Source organism: Bidens hawaiensis, unplaced genomic scaffold, assembly GCF_021521415.1.
Source record: "Bidens hawaiensis isolate Kalapana, Puna unplaced genomic scaffold, B.hawaiensis_p1.1 tig00071997_1, whole genome shotgun sequence".
Taxonomy (NCBI): domain Eukaryota; kingdom Viridiplantae; phylum Streptophyta; class Magnoliopsida; order Asterales; family Asteraceae; genus Bidens; species Bidens hawaiensis.
The window spans coordinates 9,556-25,613 of NW_027502595.1; the positions used below are offsets into that span (position 1 = coordinate 9,556).

The following is a 16,058-nucleotide window of genomic DNA, read 5'->3' on the forward strand; positions in this document are numbered from 1 at the left end:
AAAATTTGGGATTTTTCTAAGGTCGTTTGGTATTTACGACATATTTAGTGTTTAAATGATGTTTAAAAATAGATAAATAAATTTTAAATATAAGAATTAATTCTGGAAATATTTTTATAAAATTCCCCACTATTAAAAAGTGATTTGTGCAAAATTTCAAGATCCGAGAGTAAACGGATAATTAATCGTGCTGATTATCAAACTTTTAAAGTTAAAACGCGTAAACCGGTGAAGTTCGCTTAAGCGAGCTGACTGGTGTATAAAAACCTTAAAAATGGACTATTTTCATATAATTGAGTTAAACAAGTAAAAATGAATCATCCGAAAATAAGTCGGATGATTTGGGTATTTTTAACCGATTTTAACGGTTTCCGGTACGCCAAAGACGGAAACGAGTCCCGCGGCCAATCGGGACGTCTAAACCGAGCTATAATTTCACATTTTAAATTAAATTATCAGACAACCACTATTTTCGGGTCGTGTGTGACCAAACTCATTTTTGAAACATAAAACGGATATTCGTGCTAGGCACGCAAAACGAGAAAACGACTAATAGAAATTGTGACCGTGGAACTCTAAACGACATCACAATCTGAGTCCGGAGAAGTATTTCTGGGTTAACATTGCCCCCGGAACAGGTACAGTACTGGGTTAACAGTGTCCCCAGATGTACCGATTGATAAGGTTAAAGATTATATAAACAATAATTGAATAATAACGATCGTAGGGATCATATTACAGATTGGACGTGTTAGTTGGTAATGATTGTTGTTACCTGCTTGCATGTGCTAAGGTGAGTTTCACGGGGCCCTTTTTACTAAAATGTTTTAAATATTTTCCCGGGGCGGAAAGCATGTTTCTATCAAAATGTTTAAGTACATGCTGATCGCATGGAAATGAATGTATGTATATAATGTTTATTGTACGGAAATCGTACGGTAATGTATTAAAATGGTAATTGTCTGAGTTGTTAATATTGAAAGGTCCCGCAACAGTGTTCTGGGTTAACAGTGTCCCCAGAGGATATTGGAAGTGTTCTGGGTTAACAGTGTCCCCAGAGGTTATTGGAAGTGTTCTGGGTTAACAGTGTCCCCAGAGGTTAGTGGAAGTGTTCTGGGTTAACAGTGTCCCCAGAGGTTATTGGAAGTGTTCTGGGTCAACAATGTCCCCAGAGGTTATTAAATGTGCTTATGGGTTAACAGTGTCCCCAGATAATATTATATCACGATATGGATTTATCATGGTTTACTAAAATTGTGAAACTCACCAACTATTCGTAGTTGACCCGTTTTCTCACATGCTTTTCAGGTACAACTAAGATAAAGTGATTGATTACGTGCTAAGTGCTTGATGTGTGTAAGGTTTGCGTGCTGGACGTTAGGATACATTATAACAGATAGAATTATGAACCGTATTGTATGATATGTGTATCACCTAGACGGTAATGAAAGATGAGATAATGTAATTTTGAAGTATACTAAAGCATTCGGTTTTCTTTATAAACAATGTGGTTGATATCAGAGGTGTCTGTCGCATCCCGTTTACGTTTCCGCTGCGGTTACGGGGTGTTACACATGAGGTGATTTCTGGAACTGCCATGATTTCCAAATCTATGCTCAACAACCATGGTAGGATGTCAAAATCAGCATCTGGGTTGAAATTGCCTATTGCATCCAACTTTGATATCCTCTTGTAGACATTAGGATGTTGTAATAAGTGTGTTGTGCCAATGGTTGGCAAATCAGGTAGCAACCGATTGAAGATAATCTGTAAGAATCTTGGATAAACCAAGTTTGCAGCCATTCCATCAAATATCATCTTCGAAAAGTTAAATGGTTTTCTGAAGACAACAGCCATTGTGGCATTTGCAAGATCTCGACTCGTCAACGTCCATGACCCCTTTCTGGGTGCATAACCATGTACAATATGGTGTATCAAGAACCTGTAAATGTTAGGGAACATGCCCTTTTTGAATTGGCCTTCATGTACATCACCTTGATACCCCATAGTCTCCTGGAAAATTGTCAGTAATAGGTTGGTAGAGAAATGGATTGGGGCTTCCACAACATCATTTAATTGTAGGCTCGCCCTTATAAGTTTTTCAGTGATTATAATCTCCTGCCTGGAAGTAGTAGCCTCTATCCGCCTACCTCCTGCATCATCAAATAGTTCTGCAGAGTTCCAGAAATCTAGTTGATGATTTCTATATATAACCGGGCACTCTTGCTAGGTAAAGTACATTTGCAAAGCTTGCTCGTTCCAGAATTGTTCAGATATTTAAAGTAATAAAAAATAACACTAAGTGGATAAGGTGATGGAAGCTTACTCGAATATACAAGATTTCTCGAGAAATAAATCACAAGAAAAATAATGAAGTATAGTGCATCAAATAGGCAACCTTGCTAGGAATCAATAAAGAATCCTCAAATAATAACATAGAGATATTTCTAATTGTCAACCTTGCTCGAATATCTGAATTTCAGAAACTTTACCCGATATACTTATATAATTAACAAATATTCATTCAAGTGTACTCTAAAGACAAAGTATGCCCGAAAATACTTCAAGAGTGCAAAGTGTGCTAGAGAAGACTTATTTATCCTTTGATATACAAGTATGCTCTAAACACATAGTGTACTCGAAAAATGAAGTTTGTTGGGATTTTCTGAAGTTAACAAGTATGCTGGGAGAACACTTAGAATGAGTCACCATTTCACAAGTGTGCTAGAAGCATGAAGTTTGCTCGGTAAACAAAGTTTACTAGAAAAACCTTCTAATTTCAAAAAATAGCACCAAAACTATGAAGTATGCTAGACAAATACAAATTTCAAATAAAACAACAAAGATTACTCGAAACAGACATGTAAAGCATATTCAGACATGTATCACATAATCAAGTGTGCTAGACAAAAACCTAACTTTCTAAACATCCAAGTTTACTCGAAAGCATAAATTTATCAAAGTCTACCCAATAATACATGAATAATTCATTTAAGTACAGACAACCATCAAGCTTGCTCGAATATCTTAAACATTCACTCAAAACAACTAAGTTTGCTAGAATAGTTCAAAAACATCAAAGCTTGCTAGGAATAACATTTTCAGACATATTTGAACATTAAGCTTTCTCGAATGAGTTAAACATCCTATCAAAACAACTAAGTTTGCTAGAAAGTTAAAATAACATCAGAGCTTGCTAGATTTAACATATTCAAACATAATCAAACATTTAGCTTGCTCGAATGAGTTAAACATCCTATCCAAACAACTAAGTTTGCTAGAAAGATTAAAAATTAAAATCATCAAAGCTTGCTAGAATTGGCATTTTCAAGCATATTCAAGGTTAAACTGCAACTCTCTTTGACTTAAACATATTTCAAACAATTTTATCATCAAAGATCATTGTTTAAGAGCAAATGGTACATTAAGAGATCAAATTTCAGTTATTTCTTTTCCAACCTTTTGAAAAGATCTCAACATGGGATCATATTAATTAAGTCACTTCACAATACTTCATTCTCAGCATTATTGTAACAGATCAGACAGGTTAATAGCAGGTCTAGACTTAGCATGAATTTCATTACATATTGGTGATATGCTTAAGGTTCAATTAATTAGCATAATACATAAATGGATAACACTTATTGTGCTATGATGCCCCATATCTCTTCTCAAAGCTTATTTGGCTTTCCCCAGAACACCCCAATTTGACTTCAACCCCCTGATATTTGATCAAAATATTTTGTATCACAGAACATATAAATTTTAGGAATTTTTCTTCTCAAATCCTTCAAACATATTGAGGTTGAACGTTGGACTTGCATGCCACGCAATACGGACTTACATGCCTTTCTTTCAAGATGTGACATGACTTATATTTATGCCCCCGTCTCGGTAGTTCGATAGCAAACCCTCATGTTTGCAATTTTCTCAAAATTTGTGAACATTTCAACTTTTGGTTAATAATAAACATTTTTTTCACATTTTTTCTTTGTCATATGTAAAATATGATTCATTTTCGGGACCAAATACCAATTGGCTCGTGTATGACTGGGTAATCACTTTTCTGCCTATCATTTGAAGAGATGTATCTTGGAACATGCATATTCAACAATGTATCTCCACATTAAGATTAGCATTTTCATTATGTTTATATCGCCTCAGTTTTTACACATCATGGAAGGCAACCATACATATTAGTGACTGCACTAATTGTCTTTTTAGCCTATTAAATCCATATGATCAGCATAAATAACCAATCTACTATCATTTCCCATAAAGTTGGATCAATTTTCATTTAAAACCTTTAAGCTTCTACAAAGCTTTGAACTGAATAATCTTATCATGTCTCAAAACCATACAGCTTGCTCATTTTTTCAAAAACAATTTTCTTGGAAAAACTTCTTTTGCAAAATATTCGTTTGAGCATACAAGTTTGACACACAAATTCAATTCTGACACAAGCAGTAAGTAACATATTCAGGTATAGTCAGAACATCAATGACACTTTTAAAACAAGTAGACTTGACATAATGTACATCCAAGATAGATTATGCAAAGGCTATCCTATCCTAATCACATCATGAGTTCAGATTAACCAAGTAATCATCAAAATCAGATAAGCACACAGATTTATCATTTTCAAATCACATTCAAGCAGACTTATCGTTATATCACACACATTTACTGAATTTAAGCAGCTTAAGCATCATAAACACATAAGTCACACAAATGATCATTCAAAGCGCATATCAGTTAAACATGCATATAATCACTACATTCACTCACAAGACCATCAAAGATAAACAGTTAGCACAGAAAACACACGTCATTAATCATACTTCATCTGAGTTGATCATCCTCAATGCTTTCAGGAGAAAGTATAATTTGGTTTTATCTAGTGGATTGGTGAATAGGTTAGCCAAGTTATCACTAGTGTCAACTCTTTTCTTTTCAATTAGGCCTTTCTCATTACAATCTCAATGAGATGATGTCTAATTTCAATGTGCTTGGTCTAAGAGTGTTGGACTGGATTCCTAACAATAAATAAAGCAGCAGTATTGTCAATGAAGATAGGGGTGTTCAAGAAATTCAAACCATAGTCCAGCAATTGGTTTTGAATCCAAAGAACTTGTGCACAACAAGAAGATGCAGCAATGTACTCAGCTTTAGCAGTTGAGATAGACACTGTTGTTTGCTTCTTGCATTGCCAAGACACCATCTATCTCCCAGAATTTGGCATCCACCAGATATGGACTTTCTACTCATGTTACAGCCATCATAGTCACTGTCTGTATAAGCAATCAGATCAAAAGAATGGTTCTTTGGATACCATATTCCTAAATCTGGTTTCCCTTTCAAGTATCTAAAAATCCTTTTGACAGTAGTCATGTGAGACATCTTTGGACTTGATTGGAATCTTGCACAAACACATACAGCAAACATGATGTCTGGACTTGAAGCAATCAGATACATCAGTGAACCAATCTTTGCCCTATATTCATTTTCATCAACAGGCTCCCCATTTTCATCAGCAATCATATTTTCATGAGTGTTCATTGGAGTAGAAGCAGTCTTGAGATCTTGACACTTGAACTTGTTCAGAATGTCCTGCACATACTTTGATTGACAAATGAATATGCCATCTTTCTTTTGTTGAACTTACAATCCCAGAAAGAAATTCATTTCACCCATAAAGCTCATGCAATATTTTGATTTCATGACTTCTTTAAATTCCAAGCACATTTTTTCATTGGTAGACCAAAAGATGAAGTCATCTACATAAACTTGTAGAAGGAGTAGATCTTTTCCTCTCCTCTTATAGAAAAGGGTCTTGTCAATTGCTCCCCTTTGAAAGCCATTAACAAGCAGGTGGTTGGATAACTCATCATTACAAGCCCTTGGAGCTTGATGAAGTCCATATATAGCTTTGTTTAACTTGTAGACTCTAATTGGAAATTCACGATCGTCAAAGCCTGGAGGTTGAGCCACATACACCTCCTCTTCAATTTTTCCATTTAGAAAGACAGATTTAACATCTAATTGAAACATAGTAATATTCTTTGAAGCATCATATGCTAGAAAGATTCTGATAGCTTCTAGCCTTGCCACTGGTGTAAACACTTCCTCAAAATCATTCCTTCCTCTTGTAAGCAGCCTAGAGCAACTAGTCTTGCTTTTTTTATAACAATCCTTCTTTCATCCCTCTTGTTCCTAAAAACCCATTTGGTTCCAGTGGCATACTTGTTTCTTGGCTTATCTACAAGTTCCCACACTTGCAGATCTCTGAATTGAGCCAACTCCTCTTACATTGCTTCTACCCAAATATTGTCTTTTAAGGCTTGAACAATGTTCTTGGGTTCAACTTGGGATAGAAAGAAGGAGTACAAACAGATGTTTGCAGATTCAGATGCACTTCTGGTAACTCTTTCATTAATGTCACCAATGATGTTTTCAGGTGGATGATTTCTTTCAACAAAGGAAGTTTGCACAATTAAATCAGTAGACACATTAGAATCAAGATTTGTATCATTGAGTTCTGGTTCCTCAATGATCAGATCTGCAGTTGCATCATGAAATTCAGTTGATACTTCAGCAAACTGTTGTGAAGTTGAAACAACATTTTTTCAATGTCCAAACTTTGAAACAAAGTTTCAAAGTCTGGTTGTCTTTCATTTTGCATTTGAACAAGCAAGTCATTAGGTTCCCCTTCATTGTTGACAGCTTGCTCTTGATCACTTTGATCATTTGTTTTCTCATCATTAACGATAGGATATTCTTGAACATGTGGTCGCTCAATATTGTCATTTTGCTCAACTTTTTCTTCATGATCAGAAACATTTTTGTTAAAGGAATATTCAGCATTTTTGTCTGCAACTTTTGACCACAACTTGTCCAAATCAATCTTCTTTTCTGACTTTTCTTCTTGGACACTTGTTTTTATACAAAGTTTCATCAAAGTCTTCAGGATAAATATTGACAGACATGATTAAGTTCCCAAGATCAAATAATCAGGATGCTCCATCATCTGTATTGAACTGGTTTTCATTGAATATTACATCAGAAGATTCAATCACACTCAAGTAATCCTTCATATATACTCTGTAAGCCTTTGAGTGTGTGGAGTATCCAACAAAGAAACAATCTAAAGAATTTGATTGAAACTTGTTCATGTAGTCTTTAGTATTCAATAATGAGCACTTGCATCCAAAAGGCTTGAGAAACTTGATGTAAGGTTTTCTTTTGTACAAAACCTCATAAGGAGTCTTGTCTTGGCTTTTGTTTAGAAGAACCCTATTCTGAACATAGCAAGCAGTGTTGATAGCTTCTGCCCAAAAAGTAACAAGCATCTGCTAACATGGTTCTTGCAGCTTCAATGAGTGTTCTGTTTCTTCTTTTAGCTACACCATTTTGTGCAAGAGTTCTAGGAGCATTGAATTGTTGTAGAATTCCTTTTGCAAGAAAAAATTCAGTCATTACTCAATGTTTGAACTCAGTCCCATTGTCACTTCTCATCACTTTCACCTTCACATCTAGTTGATTCTCAATCCTTGTTACACAACCCTTGATTAATTCAGTAGCCTCATCCTTGGAATTCAAAAAATAAACCCAAGTGTATCTTGAAAAATCATCAATGATCACTAAGCAATACATTTTCTTCCCTATACTAGGAACACTCACAGGACCAAAGATACCCATATGAAGCATTTCTAGTACATTTTCAATTGAGTTCACAAGTTTTGCTTTGTGTGATGACTTGTGCTGCTTACCTTTCTGACATGAAATGCAATTGTCTTCTAGCTTGAACTCCCTTGTAGGTAAACCAATTACATGTTCACCTTTAACAAGTTTGTTCATGTTCTTTAAATTAAAATGACAAAGCTTTCTATGCCACAATTTGGTTTCATTTTCAGTGGCTTTTGACACAAAACAAATTTCACCCCTAGAAACTGCATTCTTCATCTTCAGTTCATACAGGTTTCCATTTTTATGAGCCATCATCATAATCACATCTGGAGGAATCACAAATTCAAGTTTGAGGATAAAACAGTGAGAATCATCAAATCCAACCTTATAACCTTTATCACACATTGAGAGATGCTCAAAAGGTTGTATTGCAATCCTTCCACATAAAACACATTGTCAAATGACACTTTGCCATTGGTTAGAATACATTTTCCCACAATGTTCCCTCCATTTTAATCACTCCCAAATGAAACTGGTCCTTCAAACTTCTCTTCATAGTTCACTAGTGACCTCTTGTCACAAGTCATGTGCCTGGAACATTCACTGTCCGTATACCATAGATCATTGATTGGTGTGGACTATTCCTGCACAAATCAAAGAAAAGGATCAGTTAAGGGATGAAACACAAGCTGAAACAGCATGCAAATCATCATCATTATTATCAGTTGTTGCATTGGGTTTGGGGTCTTCATAAATAATTTCACAGGATACATCAAAATCATCTGATTCATAGCTAGTTTCATATGATCTTGTCACATATGGAACTATGCTAGTGCATTCCTCAACAACATATTCTCTCTTCACATTTGACACTAATGTTTCACAGGTCACTTTTGCTTCACTTATTGGTTTCCAGAGAAATCCTTGAGGTTCAAACCCATGTTTCAACAAGAATTTCTCATCACAATTTAACTCTCTTGATTTCTTTCTCCTAACCATCTCTCTTTTGACCTTTTCTTCACCTTCTTTTTGCTTCCCCTGATTAACAGATTTCTCATTACTAACAACCTTATCTGGGTTTATTCTGATTGGTTGTTTCATATTTAGAGCCTTCTTCCCTTTAACTACATTCTTTTCTTTTTTGCCAATAACCTCAGTTCCCTTCTTGTTGTTTACTTTATTTTCTTTGTCAGACTCAACAACTGGCTTCTTTCCCTTTCCCAAATATTCATCATACTACTTTTTGTGCAAACCAAAGTCTTGCTCAAACTTGGTTGTATCAGGAACATGAAATGGTTTGAATGTAAATCTTTCATCAGTGTGATGTCCATATACATCACAATTATTGCACCAAACCTTTCCTTTGAAACTCTCACTTGATTTCCCTTTCCTAAATCTTTCACTTAGCCTTAGGGGTTCAATTCCAATGGTCCTTTGATTTTTGAGCCCATCAAAGTCCATTGAGAAAGGCACAAATTCCTTAATCATGATTTCTTGTCTTTCCATAGAGCTTTTGACAAAGACTATGCTCTCCAAATTGATTGGTTTTTCATCAATGTTTCCCCTATACCTTGACTGCCTTCTTTCATATTCTTCCACAGTCTCTACCTCTCCAACATCAAATAACTCTTGATTTGAGAAAACAGGGTAAACAGGAATGAACTACCACTATCCAAAGTGTCTTCAGTCTTCGTCTTGTTCTTAACCATTTTCTCCTTGAATGCTTATTTGCTTGGAAGCCTTACTGCATTATATTTACCCTTTGATCCACCACACATGTCAAATGACACATGTTCCCTTCTCATATGTTCATGATGTTTTCTCATCTTAGGTGTGATCTTTGGTAACATAGAAATCTTGCTTGGTGGACTTGACTTGCATTTACCTTTATCCTTTGAACCACTTTCAATTGAGCATTGATCACTTAAGTCACTCAAGTCATGTCTGTTCAAACAGTCTTCATCAAAATCATCTTTAGATACTTCTATACCAACAAAATTTTCACCATTCTTCTCCTCTTTCATCACAAACTCTCTTTTTTCATCAACCTCAACTCTCTCATAATTTTCAATAAATTCTTTCTTTTTCTTAAACACCACAATAAACTGATCAAGGTATGCCTCCCTTTTCTCCTTATCAACCTTTAATGGAGTAGGTTGTCATTTAAAGGTGGAGGAACAGTCTTGTACTTATCTTCCTCCTTGATCTTGTTTAGTTTCCCACAAATTTTTCCTGGTGAGACTAGTTTTTTCAGAAAATCATTTTCAACTTGAAGTGCAGTGTTCTTCAATTTTTCATCCGGAAACATCTTCTTCAACCCTTCTACCTCAGTGACATATCTGGATTGCACCATGTAGCTATCCATATAGTCTTGTTCAATACTTTTAATTCTTTCTTCATAAGTTAAGTCACTTGCCTCATACACATTTATCATACTTTGCTTATTGAAGCATTCCTTTTGGAGCTTACCAACGCTCATTCTTAGGGATTCATTTAATTCAAGTAATTCAAGCTTTGAAAGATCTGAATATACCTGAGATGAAGAGGATTTAGCTTCATTCTCCATTTTAGCCATGAACTCTACATTTGCTTTCTCATTCTCACTGGCATGATTACACAATCAAAATTTCCTTGTTGTTGTGAAGCCAATGCGACATTCCCTTGGTTTCTAGGTTGGTTGGTATTGTTTCTGTTGGGGGTTAACTGAGCTTGTGGAGGGTTTTTGACTATTTCTTTGAAAGTTTTGGTTTTGGGGAATTACTTGTTGGTGATTTTGTAGTTGTTCGTTGTTGTAGTTGTTGTTGAAATTTCTTTGTTGGCCTTGTTTCTGGTTCTGAAACTGGTACTAGTTCTGGTTTCTTGTTTGAGCAAACTCATTGTTTTAGATTTTCTTGGTTGATTGCATTCCTTGCAAAGTGTCCTGGATGTTGATAGTTGTAGCAAATTGCCTTTGACTTATCAAAACCTATCCTGTCATTAGGACCAGACACAAAGGATCTTCCAGTTCTGTTAATTATGTGTATTGCCAGCTACAACCCCCTAGGTATGTCACCCCCATAATCAGTAGGTTCTTCAATGATGGGAATCTGTTATTGATTCTTTGTGGATAGATTTCCATTGGTTCTATGAGAGCATTGGTCACCTAGAAACTTGGTGTATCTTCTTTGATCATGTTGTTTTCGGTCATCTCATGTTCAGCTGCTTGCAGAAAGCAAATAACATCATCTAGCTTCAACTGAGGGAAATTTGTCTTCTCTTTGGTAAATTTGCTAGCATTGTACCATTCACCAGAAAGAGATGACAATAACTTCTTGGTCAAGTCATAATCAGTGATTGCTAGATCAGTTGTCTTGATTTCATTAGCAATTGTCACAAATCTCTGCAGTATAGATCTTAGCTTCTCACCTTCTCTAAACTTGAAACGATCAAGATCAGACTTCAAACGATCCTTCTCATGTTCTTCAACTCGGTGTTGCCTTCAAACATTTCAACAATAGCATCCCACATTTCAACAATAGCATCCCACATTGCTTTGGCTGTTGTGTGATGAGCTATACTAGTTAATATTTCCCATGATAAACCCAACTTAATCATTGCTAGTGACCTATCATCTTTCTTTTTCATTCGTGCTTCAACAGTGTGTTTGTTCCCTGTTCCATCGGATACACAGGGTCCTTTGTTGATAGAGTTCCACATCTCAACATCATTGTAGAAGAAGGCAGCTTCAAACAATACCTTCCAGTTAATGTAGTTCTCTTGTCCATACAATCTGGGTATCGTGTTAGTAGACACCTCTTGCTCGTCCATAGACATATTTTTGGTATTTTTGAAATATTTTTAGAAACAAGGAAAAACTTAATAAACTCAAACAAAAATTTAAACACTCTTTTGAAAAATAATCAGATCTGTGGTTAAAAACCTCATATCTGATATGTCTGAACTGATTAGAGAAAGATCTATAATAAAGAATCAAATTCTAAGAAAGATCTGAGAAATAGAACACTTTCAAACCTCACAAATATTGTAGATCTGGTAAAAAAAAAAAAGAACAGGGCAGCTGACGTCACAAACCAATGGAACAGTTGTCAGCTAACGTCATTCTTCATCTTTAAAATCAGCAATATTCAACAACAAAGTTTTACAATGGGCTAAATTATGAGACACAAACTCCTTTTGACACTGCTGTGTGTGTGGGGGGGGTAATCTGATGGATAGGAAGAATCTCATAGATTGTAATGAAATGTTTGAAAGTTTTGCTCAATCAGAATACACCAAAAGGCCACGTCACGGGAATTCCATTTCCCGTTAGTAGTACACCCTCATCTTCTTGAGGCGTGCATCTGGTTAATCTGAACACTAGTATGGCTGTTTCTTTGGAATGTTTGACTAGAATGGTGAAGGAACTAAAGGCCAAAGTTGATAAGTGATTCTTCACAGAAATAGCAGAATCAAGCTCTGATACCGCTTTTCGGTCCCACTCTATTACTAGGATAACTCACTAAATCATTGTCATAACCAAACACCTAAGTCTCGACAAGAAGGTTAACGACGGCTACTATATTGTGAAGAACACTAGAGTATTAATGGCGGAAACACTAACACTCTAATTGTTGCACACTGAACACTAATGTAACAAACACACGATTAACTCAAAATATTTCCACTTATTATTAGGAATGATACAAACGAAAATCAATTAGGGTTATAAAAGTGGAATGTCAGGATCTTTAGCAGATTTCCGTACAGGATTTGGTCTGCCGTCAATCACAAAATTCGCAGGTATCAGGTGTGTCCATAGGCGTGCCCTAAATTATTCCTTTTATAGGTGTAGCCCTGACATTTGAAATTCTACATTTAGAAACCCTAATCATTGGAAAATAGTCAAACGTATTACAATAAATGCTACGTGTAAAACAGGTCTTCGGGCAAGCTTTGTAGCATTTGTCTTCATCGAGCAGACCTGGTAACCAAAGTGTGCTGGGGGAACAGTTCTCTGGGCAAACTTTACTTAGAATATTTTCCTTAGAAAATATTCACCTAGCAGACTTCAATCCTCTTGACCATATCAAACTTTGCTCGATATAGTCCTACGAACAAACTTGTTCTTCAGAAATCCCTTCAACCCTTTTTTATTCTTAACTTATTGAACAAACCTAGGTGTGCTAGTAACACTGTAGCTTGCTCGGAGTTGAACCTTGCTCGGTAGAAGTCTTTAAGTAAGTTCTTGGTCAACTTCCTTCAAGTTTGCTGGGACCATTGTTTATTAAGAATAAACCTTGCTAGATTTACCAAAAGACTTGGTTTCATCTTGGTTTAGTCAAGATTTTGCTAGGAAACAAACCTTTCTTGACTTGAAGAACAATCTTGTTAGACAAAGCGAACCTTGCTCGGTTTATTACTTAAGAGTAATTCTATAAGAGAACCTTGTTGGGAAAGCAAAATACCTTTCTAGGATAAGTAAAAGCTTGCTGGGAAGCCTGAGCTTGCTCAATTTCTAAACTTAGCCGTTTTCAAAGAGGTTGAGAAGATTCCAATCTTCTTTTGGTATTTTTCTCATCCCAACAATGGCTACTACGCTCAAATCTTCGTTTCTTGTTTACTGAAAGCCTATCATATACAGAAACCACCATTTGGATTTCTGGAATTCTGTCCAATTGGAAAATGATGAACATGGTAGACAAATTTTAGCAACTGTAGTTGGCCATGAGACAGAGATCACTGAAAATTTGATACTGGCCAGTCTCCAACTACATGATAATGTGGATGCTCCTATACACTTTACTACCCAGAGATTTTTGAGGATTTTCCAAAAGACAACGGGTTATCAAGTATATGTTCATGAAGGGCAATTCAAGAAGGGGATGTTTCCCATCTTGTATAGATTTATTATACATCATATTATACAGTGCTTTACACCGAGGAGGGGTACTTGGAACCTCACGATCAGGGAAACTGCAAATGCTACTGTTACAATCGTATAAAACCGGACATTAAACTATTCAAGACTTATGTTTGAAGGCCTGGTGGTTAATTTAAGAAAGGGGAGGGATGACAGCCTTTTGTTCTATCCCAGATTTTTACAAATCATATTCAACTTTCTTTGCCTTGATCTACCAACCTTGGGCATAACACATGTATTGCAAGACCCAAAAATTTATAGAAGAATTGCAAGGTTGGGGGCTACAAGTAATTTTGATCCTGAGGTTGAATATGATATTCTCCCATGGGTAATTGATAATAATATGGAGATGATGGAGGTACCATATTCACAAAGGGTGACTAGTGATGAGGATTATAGTGAGGATGTTGATGGGAATTCTGATTCCGATGATGATAATGATGGTGGAGATGATGATGGTGATCAAGTTTTTGTGCAAGAGGAGGAGACTGTGAATGTAAATGTTGTGGTAAGTGATGTGACGGATCAAGCTCAGGGGGGAGACGTAAACCTTTGGTTACCCTATTCCTACACCATCCACCTCACCCCAAACCCACTCACCACCCCAATACCAAACCCAAGACCCATACATTCCATCCCCATCAACTTCATCGCAACCCCATACATAAACTCAAACCAATACCCAAACCCAAAACCAATCCCAAACTCATACCCATACTCAAACCCAAATACCATACCAACCTGAACATGAGCCTTAAATACTTAATACATCCTAGCCCATGTTATAAACCAACCCAACACACCATACCAATCACCAACACACTCCCAAAAATCTGACCAACCACATATCCCAACTTTCCAAATCATACATACACACACACCCACACTACAAACCAGAAACCCATTACCACCAACCAGTGAAAACATTATAGAAATCTTATATCATTAAACTCGCCAAATCTAAATTCCTGACCCATTTCCAATCACACCAATAAACTCCCTTTCCCATTATGCTAGAATGAGATTGCTGGATAGACATATGGATGTACTCATTTAAAATGTTGATTTGAGGAGGGAGAATGAGGAGTTGAAGAATAGGAATGTTGATTTACAATTACAATTAGAACAAGCTCTGTCAAAAATTTAAACCCTGGTCAATGAGGTTGAGAATACCTCAGCTGCATCAAAACAGGGGGAGAATTTTCCTGTATCTGGTACAGATGACACTGTGAATGATTATGTGTTAAAATACCTTGTTGATATGTATGGAAGTGAGGAGGAGGTGGATGATTAGGAGGAGAGAAGTGTTGATAGTTATGAGGCTGATGTATCTGAAGAGGTTGTCCAAGAATACAACTTAAATGAGAATGATGATTTGGTGGTGGAAAAGATTGTAGTAAATGAGAATGAGAGGGAGGTGGATATTGTGAATGAGGCTGAAAAACAACTAGATGATGATTTGACTGAGGCACAAACTGACAAAATAGTTGAGGCTGACAGTGGAACTGAAGAGATGGTGATCCCAGGTGAAACTGTAGCCATAACTAACAAGACTGAGGAATTACTTGATGATGATGATGTGACATCAAGGTTAAAAGAGGTGGATGATAAGCTTAACAAACTATTTGATGGAATTGCCAACTTTCCACCCACAATGGTGAGGGAAGTAGGTCCATCCAGGCCTAAAAATGTTGATGATGAGAAAAGGAGGATAAAAGGAAAACCAGTGACTGAACACGAGGACCAACTGCAACCCCGAAAGCTTAAAAAGATTCAATCCAGTGATGAAATCTTGTTTGTGGCTGAGTCTGCTGAGGAGGCCATCAAAAGACATGATAACATTGTTGGAGAAGGTTGCAGAGAGAAATGATTGCAAGGTTTTTATCTGATAAAGAACTTTAAGCGCAGAGAGTTATTATGGAGGAGATTGATGTGAATAGGAAGCTTTATGAAGAGAAAGGGGAAATTGATCATGAAGTAATCGAAGGGTTGCTGAGGTTGCAGCAGACTGAGGAAGCTAACAACTCTCTTGCGACAGTGATTTACAAATCCCAGCAACCCAAATACCCATAAATAAAATCAAAATCTCCTGAGCATGAAAAAACCATACCTACTGCTACTGATAAGCCTGATATTGAAAATTCTGATAGGCAGTTGGTGTCTGACATCTATGATGCCAAAACAATTCAATATGAGATGGTAAAAAAGGCCAGTGAGATGATGAATCAAAGCTTGATTGATAAAATTAGCAAAGATGAAAAGAGTTGGCCATCTTATGTGGTCAAATATTTGAGGAAAAGAAAGAGGTTCGGTAATAAAATACCTGATGAGGCAATGCCCAAAAAGAAAAACAGCTATATTCATGTTGTGCCTATTAAATATATAAAACCTGATGAATTTGAAGATGAACCGAAGATTGATGCTCAGATTGATTTATCAGATGATGAAGATGAAGAGGCACATGACTCTCCTC

At 36.3% G+C, this 16,058-nt stretch overlaps 1 protein-coding gene across 1 annotated transcript; it reads right to left on the reverse strand.

Annotated features, from left to right (window-relative positions):
* Window positions 1–10,828: 10,828 nt before the first annotated feature.
* Window positions 10,829–11,499, reverse strand: LOC143605920 (uncharacterized). Its single transcript, XM_077081866.1, has 2 exons — window positions 11,213–11,499; window positions 10,829–11,162 (listed from the first exon to the last, which is right to left on the reverse strand). Exons 1-2 carry the CDS (start codon window positions 11,497–11,499, stop codon window positions 10,829–10,831), a joined length of 621 nt encoding a protein of 206 aa, XP_076937981.1.
* Between the last annotated feature and the right edge of the window lie 4,559 nt (window positions 11,500–16,058).